Consider the following 10,456-nt stretch of genomic DNA (forward strand, 5'->3'; position numbering starts at 1 on the left):
TTCATACCATACAAAGTGCAAGTTTGGGAGTTGGAGAACAGTTGTGCTGTAGTTCATGTAAGATGGCCCAGCATAGCATTTGGGGCTCTCTTCTTCCAGTTATTGTAGTACTGTGTCTTCAGAAAGACGTCAGAGCAGTTCTCAGTGTGTGACTAACTGCTGCACATCTGCCTTTTCTCTTCTGGGCTCTGTTTACCCCTTATTTTCTTGATCGTCATAGAATGTTGTTGAGGTCTAGAGATCCTGTACAAGCAAGTTTTCAGGCTAGCAGTTATGAAATATTAGGCTGGAAGCATCATAAATGAATGGGGTTTGCATGATTTTTCACTGCAAGTCATGCCTGAGTAACTTTTGAGTATGAATGAAAAAGAACATCACACTTTAAGTATATCTGTACTTGAACTCAGCAGGCAATCTCTTTAACTCAAGGGTTTCCTCCTTGAATAGTACCCTCAATTTAAATATAATCCACTAACTCCAATATCTGTTCTGAGAGTGAATGTACACTGCCTATCACTCTTTAAAATAATTATCATGAGGGAAAACCTGTGTTGAAAAATGAAATCTGATTTGAGCTAATACTCAAATTCAGATACAAATCAATATTCTTTTATTTATTTGCCTTATATGCCATTTCACTTGCAGAAAGTTTCCACATTCCCAACCTAAAAAAAAATATGTTTTAGAAATGCCACAAGCTTATTTTTTGGTCTGTTAATATAGGTACAGTATAAACAATGGATTTGCGGATCTTGCAGAGGAAGAACCCATTTTATACATTGTCATGTTTTAATGGACTCTGTTTGTAAACTGACAAACCCATACAAGACTGTGACTGTGACTTTTTCCATCAACACAGAGCTGCATGGATAAGAGCATGTATTTTTAAAGTATGCTATGAAACACTCTGCCTACTGATGCAACAGTCATTACCAATTTCATTAAAGGTAACCATTCATATCCCGGAGCCTTAATTCTGGCAAATTTCCTATCAATTTCATGGAAAAGTTTAGCTGAACAGAGATAATAGTATCAAGAGCCATGCTAGCATGTTTAATGAGAATTTGCCCTGAACTTCATTTACATATTACTTGGCCGAATTTCATGGAATGAGGCACTCGGCGTTCAGATTTTATTTACCGTACAAGTCAGCTGAAACAACCAAACATGTAATGACCTCAATCCAACTTTTTGGGTTAAGACAAAGGTCTAACAAGAGTACTTCACATGCTAGTTAATGTTTTTTAGAGAATTTGACTCAACTCAATAGGTCATATTTATCCCTTCACTATATTTTTATCCAAACTGGTGATAAATTCCCAGATAGATGTCATCTTTTATTTCCTCAAGTCCAAGAAGGCCTAACCCACCCCAGCCTCAGCTCAGCACACACACGTGGTGCCAGGTGATGTATTTTATCAGTACCTGGAAGGGGGTGCAGGCTGCAGTCACCTGCAGCATCCCCCTCCATCCTCCCACATCCTCCTTCATTCTTCCCACGTCCCATCAAAACCCCCTGCATTCCTCCCTCACAAGCCCACTTCCATCAATATTCCCCCCCATTCACCCCGCAGCCTACCACACACCCCCTTGCATACTCCCACTTCCCCCTCCATCCTCCCCATGTCTCTTCAAAACATCCACATCCCACCCCCGATTCCTCCATCCTCCCCACATCCCCTCAAAACCCCCACATTCCATCCCCCAGTCCTCCATCTCCCCGCATCCCCCTCTGGCCTCCCCACCCACCATCCCTGCAACCCCCCCCACACCCAAAGCATCCTGCATCTCTCCCTCACACCTCTCCATACCCCTTGATATTCTCCCCCCCATTCACCCTGCATCCTCCCCGCATACCCTGCATCCTCTCACATCCACTCGCAAATGCCTGCATCCCCACTCCTCCATCCACCCCACATCCCTCCATACTTCCCGTATTCCCCCCTCCACTCCCTTGCATCCTCCCACATCCCTTGCATCCTCCCATCTTCCACATCCCAACCTTCCACAACCCTTCATACTTCCCCATCCACCCCGCATCCTCCCACATTCCCCTCCATCCCCACAGCTCCCCCCCCTGAAACTGCCAGACGGGAAAGGGCAGCCTCAGGACCATATTTTGTTGTTTTGGTTTGGTTTGGTTTGGTTTTTTCGTGAGGAGTGCCTGCAAGGTGTTGCTCTAGGACTAAGTCTGGCTTTCAGAAGAGCACACCAGATCTCCACTTGCCTCTCAGGTATGGAGCAGAGAATCAGGGCAGGGCCACTGCTCGCAAGCAGGAGGGATCCCCTCACAACACCCACACAGTGTCTGCTCTGCTCCCGCTGGAACAAGCACTCCTGTGCTTTTACCTCAGTACAAACCCCATGTCATTAATCTTAAAATCCTCTGGTTCCATGGAGCTATATTTAAATTGACATTGATGAAAAAGCAGAACCTTTCTCAGGTTTCCCTGAGATGCTTCATAAAAAGGGAATTTAGGATGTTTGAATTGGAAACTCACCTAAATGGATTTTTGCTAAAAAAATTATCATAACATCTGCCATTACTGCGATCCAATTAGCATTCAAACATGGGAAGAACCCACTTTTGGTTCTGCTTTTCCAGCCTTCAATGTACGCTCTTCTGTTTTGTTTACAGAGAAAATATACACTGCTTTACCTATACCAGTGTAATTAAAATGGTAGAGTTCCCCAACATGGATGCCAGAATAAATGTGTTATACCAATACAGCTTATTTATATACAGAAATTAGAATAAACATCAGGTATATTAGCTACGTGTCTGCTTTACTGGCCCCAAAATTATACAGCACCAGCAAAAGACCCCTGGGACGGGGGGTAGCTTTTCTGGCAGCCATGCTTTGAGGTGCTGCAGGGAGAGATCATCCCCCCAGGAAGAACAAGGCTCGGAGGAGAAATCACAGCACTGAACAAAGTCATCCAGTTCTTCCCCAAGGGCTCCTGTCAGACATCTCTGAGTGTCTGGGCTGACACAAGTTCTGCTGCTGAACTGCTGTGAGCACAGGTATCACCCATCACAGCCTAACAGCATCCATACCGGTTCTTTATAGCTGAAAATGAAACAATTGTGCTGCATGAACAAGAAGTATCCATCAGCACCAGACCCGTGTGCTGATGAGGCCCGGTGTAACCCCCTCGCCGGTGGCTCACCGGCCAGTGAAGGTGATTGATGCTGGTTGAGGCGAGTCCCGAAGCCCTGTTTGTAAATGCACTCACATATCATCAAAATGCGTTGGGAAGGGCTATCGCCAACAGCTGGTGGCACTTGCCTTTGCTTTTCAAACAGCTCTGAGGTGCTGTCCCTGAGGTGCAGTGCCACGCCAGCCATCCGAGCAGGCAGCCTGCCCTATGATGCGTGGAAATTAAAGTCTAATGGAAAATAACACAGAAATTCATTAAAAGAGAACATAATTTACTTTTTTTTTTTTTTTTTTTAAAAAAAAAGTATTTTACAAGAAAAAAGAAACAACAGCGTGTCAGGTGTATTGTCAGTTACTTTAACAGATTTCTCATCTGAGAGGACTTCGGGTTTTATTAGCGTCAGTGACAAAGTTTTTCATTAAAGTCACGACTTCTAAAAAATGTTTCCAGGTAAGCGGCTCCAAACACGGAGCCCGCTAACGCAGAGCTCACGGCACGCTGCTGGAGGCACAGTGTTTGCATTCAGAGCGTGTTTACCCACCGAAATCCACTCCTCGCCGCTCGCCTGCAGGCAGCGGAGCGCGGAGCCGGCCCGCAGCCCGGCCTCCTCCTGCCGAGGGGACGCGCGGAGTGGCGGCTGGCGGAGGGGGCTGCGGCCGGCGGAGACCCCCGCGCCCCCCCGCGCCCCTCCGCAGCTAACGAGCGAGGGAAGACTCCCCCGAGCGCCCGCCGGAGCCTTTCCTGTCGCAGGCCAGCAGAGAACAAAATTTTCCTGCGGATTCAGCGGGGAAGCGTGGAGCGGCGATGCGCACCCCACCCCTCCCACCCCCCCCCCCGGAGAGATGCCCGCTGCGCTGGTGCGCAGCCTGCGCGGCCCAACCGGCGGCCAGAGCGCTGCCGGGGGCCGGGGCGGTCCGGTGCAAAGACGCGGCGAGCGAGGGGAGGTGCCCGGGGCTGCGAGCCGCGGAGAGCCCCGGCCCTCCCGGCGGAACCAGTCCCCCGCGCTCCGGCCAGGGCCGGCCCTCGCTGCTCGGCCCCGGCCCCGCGGAAAACGGGGTCCCCCGAGCCTGCCTAAACCCCTCCTGCTTTTCTCTCTCGCCGTCTAGGAGATAAAAAAAACAATAAAGCAACTTTCCTTATTTCATGCCTTTATGGTCTGTGAAAAATAATCACTTGTCCGCCACTTACTCAAATGCGAAAAGAAAATATTAACGTTACATCGTAAGCGCGACAGCAGTAACTGAAGCCTGTAGCCGCTCCCAAATCTCCGTTTAACATTGGTGATGGACACCGCTTGTCATTCTGTTAGTTTAGTTTAATGCGCCGGTGAATCCACCTTCTAATTAAATCCGACTGCTGTTTTCAAGTGCCCTGAAGTCGTTAGCCTGTAACCTAACCAGAAACAATAGCCAGAAGATGAAATAAGTGGCAAAGTCCGACACCCACCGTACCCTGCCCGCGCCGAGGGACCCCGCAGCCCGCCCGGGCTCTGCCCGGCCCCTCCGCCCGCAACGCCGCCCCCCCCCACCCCCTCCCCCCTCTTCCAGCGTTAATCCTCAGCCTCATCTTAAATAAAACATTTCAAACGAATTGTTTGTTTAACTCTATAAGTCATTTTAGTATAAGAATATGAACTCGCTTCCTGTTTACTCAGCAATGGCCGTATCCTGTGCTTACAAACACTCCATCGCTCATCCCGGGGAGTTTATTTAACCTGGGCTAGAGGAAGCCACCCCCGGGCACCCCCGAGCCGGGCTGGGCCCGGAAGCACCCGCGGCCCTCCGCTCGCCTCCGCACCCCGGACGCCCTGGAGCGTGGGGAAACGGGCACACGAGGAAAACTGGGAACACGAGTGGCAGGAACAGGGGGACTTCGGCGCCGGCTTCACCGGCGGCGGGCTCGGAGCGGGGAGGCTCGGGGCTACTTTTAATTAAAGCCCGTAAATAAAGTCAGTGCGGCTCCTTTCCCGCCGGGACGCTGCCTTCGTGCCCTTGGCGAGCGCCGGAGCGTGGCCGAAAGCCGACTTCGTGCGGGGCTGGGGCGGCCGGAGACGTGCCCGCTCCCGCCGCCCCTGACACGGGGCGTCCCGGCGCCGCAGTCGCCACCGGCCCTTTGGGCACCCCCGCGGCTGCTAATTACCGCCTTTCATCGGGAGAGCCGCCTAATTGGGGCCTCGCAGCACGGACTCAGCCCGGGCCCCCGGCCCTGCCCAGGGCTGTCCCGCCGCGCAGCGCCCGCCCGCCGGTCACCGCCCCGGCGCGCAGCACCGCGCCAGCCACGCGCCCGCGCTGCCCCCGGCCCCGCTGCCCTTCCCTCGCGCTCTACCCTCGCCGTTTCTGCGGCGGTCTGTTTTTCAGCAGGATGGCGGTATATGCATGTCTCCGCAGATGCTCTGTAACTTGGTATCTCCGTGGAAAACGTGCAGCAGGGACTCCGGGAAAACAAGAGGAAAAAAAAAAAAAAAAAAGGGAAAAAGCAAAGCGCCACGATTTCGTGCTACGTCGCAGCAGTTCACACAGAGCCCCGGAAGAGCGGCGGAGCGCGGCGGAAAGCTGCTGAGCCGAGCCGGGCGGCGGGCGCGGAGCGGAGCGGAGAGCAGCGCCCGCGGCCTCCGGGTGGGACCGGCCGGTGCCCGGCGACGGTGGTTACAGGCTCGGCGGTGCTGCGGGCCGGGAGCGATCTGGTCTGGCCGCTCCCCGTCGTGTGCTGTCAGACTACTGCTACGCTCTGCCCCAACCGCGTTTTGGAAAAGCATCATTTAGGATGTGAAGTGCGGAATGCAATTAACTCATTTGACAGCAATTAACGGATCTTTAAAACGTGAAAGCATGTAACAAAGCCTGCGGGTGTTCCCTTTCCCCGGCACGGGCAAGTCGATCTGTCAGGGAAAGCGAGGGAAAATCCGCCCCGGTATCGGCCTGGGCAGCACCGCTTCCTTCTGCCTCTGTAGCTCTGCCTGCGAACTTGGATTGGAATCTCTAACCTGCCTCCGCGGGGAAAAAAAAAATAATAAAAAATTAAAACTTTAATTCAAAAGCATTACACTACTCAGAGTAATAGTTCATAAAATACTTTATTGAAATAAAGTAAATATCTTCGCATTAATAAAACTGATCATAAAATGCAGTTTTCGAATAACTAGGGGCACCACAGGGTTTTAGACAGCGAATAGATGTGAAAGTTGGGATCCAGTGTCCTCCTGGCCCCTTCGGGCCGTCGCACAACACAGGCGTCCGTGGCGCAGCGATCCGCGGGCGCGGAGAGGATCGGCGAGGCGGGGGGATGGGAACGAGGACGCGACCGACAAAGACGCCCAGTTCACCAGAGACCGAAGGCGACCGTAACCACTGACCGTGCTGTCCTCCAGCCTCTTGCCCCCGGGCCGCCGCCGGGCTGGGCGGGGAGGCGCGGGGCCGGCAGCGGGCTCGGCGGGCAGCGCCCGGGGGGGCGGCCGGGGCCGGCGGCGGTGGGGCCAGGCGGTCGCCCTCACTCCTCCTGGCTGACCTCGGCCGGCGAGCCTAGGCTCTCGGGCGGCTTCTCGGCGTCCCGGGCTCGCTCCTGCTCCGAGAGCTGCTCGCTGCTGGGGATGGAGTTCTTCTTGGGGCGGCCCTTGGGCTTGGTGGGGGACTCCAGGCCGCCCCCCTGCAACACCTGCGAGGCGGGGAGGGGGCAAAGGAGGGGGGCACCCCGGTAAAACCGTGCTGCCGTCAGCCCAGGGCGGAGAGAACCTCCGTCTTCCCCAGAGCGGAGCACCGCGCCCGGTCCGCGGGCAACCTGTGCCGATTGCCCTCCGCACCCGCGGGCTGAGCTGCAAAGCCGGGTGGGCTCGGACCGAGGAGATCCGGCGGGGGCCCACACAATGTTGGCCTTAAAGACCGGGGACATATGTTGTTGTTGTTTTTATTATTATTACTACTATTATTTGGTCAGGGCTGACATGCAGGATGAGCCTGCGGGGCAGTGCTCGGTACCCCGATGGGGTGTGGACCCGGCGCGCTGCGGCACACAGAAGGCTCGGACTCGGGCACTTACTATTTTCTTCCATTTCATGCGCCTGTTCTGGTACCAGGTTTTCACCTGGAGCTGGCTGAGCCCCAGCGATTCGGCCAGGTCTATTCTGCGGGCGAGAAAGAGAGGCAAGTTTGCCCCGTCAGCTTTCCTCTCGGCTGGCAGCTCTCCTCTTTTTTTTCAGGAAAAATGAGCCCCCGTCTCGTCCCATCGCGCCCCATCCCGTCCCGTCCCCGGTCCGAAGGGCCCGGCATCGCCTACCTGTCTGGGGTGGAGAGGTATTTCTGCTTCTCGAAGCGCTTCTCCAGCCCCATGAGCTGCAGCTCGGTGAAGACGGTGCGGCTGCGGCGCCCCTTCTTGGCCTTGCTGCCCGGCTCCGGGGGGCCCGGCTCCAGCTTGCCACGGAGGTGCAGCTCCAGCGGGAGATGGGGCGAGGCGGAGCCGCCCTGCAGCCCCGAGCCGGCGGCCAGCAGCGCCGAGCCCAGCCCCGAGCAGCCCAAGGGGGCCAGCGGGAACTTGAACACGGCGGCCGGCTCCGCCTTCAGCACCGCTGCGGGAGAGAAGGGCCGTCAGCGCCGGGCAGCCCCCGGCCCGGCCCCGGGGGACCCCCGGGGCTGCAGGGTGCCTCGGTTTCCCCGGGGATCAGACCCCGCGGGGACTCCCGGGCCCTTCTCCTCCTTTATCCGCAACGACGTGACCCCCCGGAGCTGGCGGGGTGCGGGACCCCCGGGGCGGGGGTCGGGGCCGGCCCTGCCCGGGCCCCCCCGGCTCCGCCGCTTCCGCGGCACAGGGTCACGTTTTACCCTTCAACCGGCAGCTGCTAATTACGGAGTGACTTCGGAGGTTACAAATTTAAATCCACCGAAAAGTGTTCCCCTCTGCTGTCACCCAGCAGCCGCCAGGCCCGCTGCAGCCGGCTGAGCCCCGGCGGGCGGCGGGAGCCCGGGCACGGTCTCGCATTTCCCTCCCGAACAGTTTTCAGGACATCTTCGATGGAGGAAAAAATTACATCCCTCTCCGTGAACCTCAGCCCCAGGATAGTCCTATGAAGACGCGTCCGGGGACAGGACAGGGAGAGTTTCCAAAGGGAGCGAGCCCACCCCCAGGATGCTGCTGCAGACACGCCGGGGCCGCTCCCGGCCCGGCTCTCCCCGGCCCGGCCCCGCCGCCGCTGCCCGGCCTCGGCCCGCGATCCCGGCGCTGGTCTCGAAGCCAGGGCGGCCGGTCCTGCCCGCCGGCACACACGGGAGCGAGCCCGGAGGCGTGGAAAGGACTTTTAGAGGCGTCTCTGCGAGCTCCGCCGCCTCGGCCTAACCTGAAATCGCCTGACGCCCTTACGGGGCCTGATCCTGCTCCCGCTGAACCCGGCGGGAGCTGAGCCGTGAGGGCTGTAAAGGAGCCTTTCATCTGGCCCAGTATTTCAAAGGGTTCTGCCCATTTTGAAAACAACACTAATTTCCAGATATTCTAATACGTGTCGCTCCCTTGCTATGGGGCTTGACGCCTTCCTCTTTCTCTTTTAAAAGGAAAACAAGAAATTGGGATCCTCCTGTTCCGTTCGTTTCTACAGATAAAGAGCAGCGACTCCGCAGACGAAGATGGCTTGGGAAATGAAAGCTTTCGCCATCACTCCATAAATACCGGCATTTAAAATATATTAAATAATGGCGTTTTAAAAAAAATAACTACGTCCTTAATACACTGCATTTGTCCTAGGTACTGTATCAGACTGGATAGAGCACGCTGGCTCCCGCTTTATATAAATATATTAAAATATATAAATACATAAAATTATATTAAAATATGTACAGAAATATTTTTAAATATAAAAATATTATGTATAAATAATATATTATAGATATAATAGATATATGTCGGGTTTCCAGCTGAAGCGATGTCTGCAGAGCACCGCGCCGCCTCTTGCAGCCACACAGATGTACCCCACTGCGTAGGCTCCAGCAATTCACACCTTATCCCAAAACACTAAAAAAACCCCTATCGACAACAACGGTCTCCCCGTGAAATTCAATTGACGTTTTGTGCAAGCGGCGTCGGAGCCGTAAAGCCGCTTTCTTCAGTTTAGGCCCCAAATCCTCGCCAGGCTGGAAGCCTCCGCGGCGCGGCGAGGAGCCGGCGGGGATGCGCACGGCCGGCAAGGCCCGGCAGCTGGTTTTTAGGCAAAAGTCACGACGTTTTCTTCAAGGGGACCGGCTCTAAAAGGCGCTCGAGTGTGTCAGCGGGAAACGCCTCCCCGCCTCGCCGGCCCGGTCCCGCAGCCCCCGGCCCGTTCTCCTCCAGACGCCGGAGGCCTCGGGGCGAGCGCGGGGGCTCCCCCGCGGCCCCCCCATCCCCCCTGCGCCCCCCCCCCCCCCCCCACCCCGGGAACGTACCGAGGTGGTTGTGGTAGGGCCGGGCGGAGAGCAGCGCCTGCACCCCGAACTTGAGCAGCTCCCCGGCCGGCGCGGCCCCCTTGGCGTCCGGGGGGTCGGTGAGGATCTCCTCGATCATGAAACTGCGGTAGCGGTGCGAGCGGTGGTCGGGGAAGGCTTCGGCCGGGAAGTAGTGCGCGGCCCCCAGCTCCAGCGGGTGCTGCATCCTCGCCGCCGCCCGGGGCGGGGGTTGGGGGGTCGGACCCCCGGGCGCCGGGGCCGCCGGCCCGCCCTAGCGCAGCCTCCCGGCCGGCGCTGCTGGCAGCCGGGCAGCGGGGCGCCCCGCGGGGGCTCTGCCCATCGCCCCGCCGCCCCCTACCCTGCCCCTACAGGCCGGGCCCGGCGCGGCCCCCCCAGCGCCCTGAGCAGCGCGGCGGGCCGGAGCCGTTACGGCCGCATGCACACACACGGGGCGCGGCACCGGGGAGCGTCTCTCCGCCCCGGGACGGCGGGCAGTGGCCTATTATACCGCCGGCCCCGGCGGGGCTGTCAGCGCGGCGGGGGAGGGCGCGGGAGGGGCTGCGGAGGAAGGAAGGGGCCGGGGCGGGCGAGTACCTGGAAGCGAGAGGTTACAGCAGAGCATTTGATCCTCTGCCATATAAAGCAAATTAGCCTTTCTGCCCGCCGCGGGAGAGCAGACACCCAAACAAGCGCCGGCCCCTTCGGAGCTCAGCCCCGGCCCCAGCCCCAGCCCCGGGGCTGGTGGGGGGAGCCGCGGCTCCGCGGCGCGTCCGGCCGGAGCCGGGGGGGACACGACACGGATTCCCCCACGGGGACCGCCCTGCCACCTGCCCGGGCACTCCCGCCCCCAGGGTCAATTTCCCTAGGGGGCACCAGCCCCCGCCGCCTCGGCCGTG

General features: G+C 57.3%; 1 protein-coding gene across 1 annotated transcript; it reads right to left on the bottom strand.

Moving 5' to 3' along the window:
- Nucleotides 1-6,266: 6,266 nt before the first annotated feature.
- On the bottom strand, nucleotides 6,267-9,936 carry BARX1 (BARX homeobox 1). The gene is made up of 4 exons (XM_074914355.1): nucleotides 9,561-9,936; nucleotides 7,432-7,720; nucleotides 7,195-7,279; nucleotides 6,267-6,813 (listed from the first exon to the last, which is right to left on the bottom strand). Exons 1-4 carry the CDS (start codon nucleotides 9,763-9,765, stop codon nucleotides 6,649-6,651), a joined length of 744 nt encoding a protein of 247 aa, XP_074770456.1. The 5' UTR covers nucleotides 9,766-9,936; the 3' UTR covers nucleotides 6,267-6,648.
- Between the last annotated feature and the right edge of the window lie 520 nt (nucleotides 9,937-10,456).

This window comes from Athene noctua, chromosome 10 (genome assembly GCF_965140245.1).
Source record: "Athene noctua chromosome 10, bAthNoc1.hap1.1, whole genome shotgun sequence".
Lineage (NCBI taxonomy): Eukaryota > Metazoa > Chordata > Aves > Strigiformes > Strigidae > Athene > Athene noctua.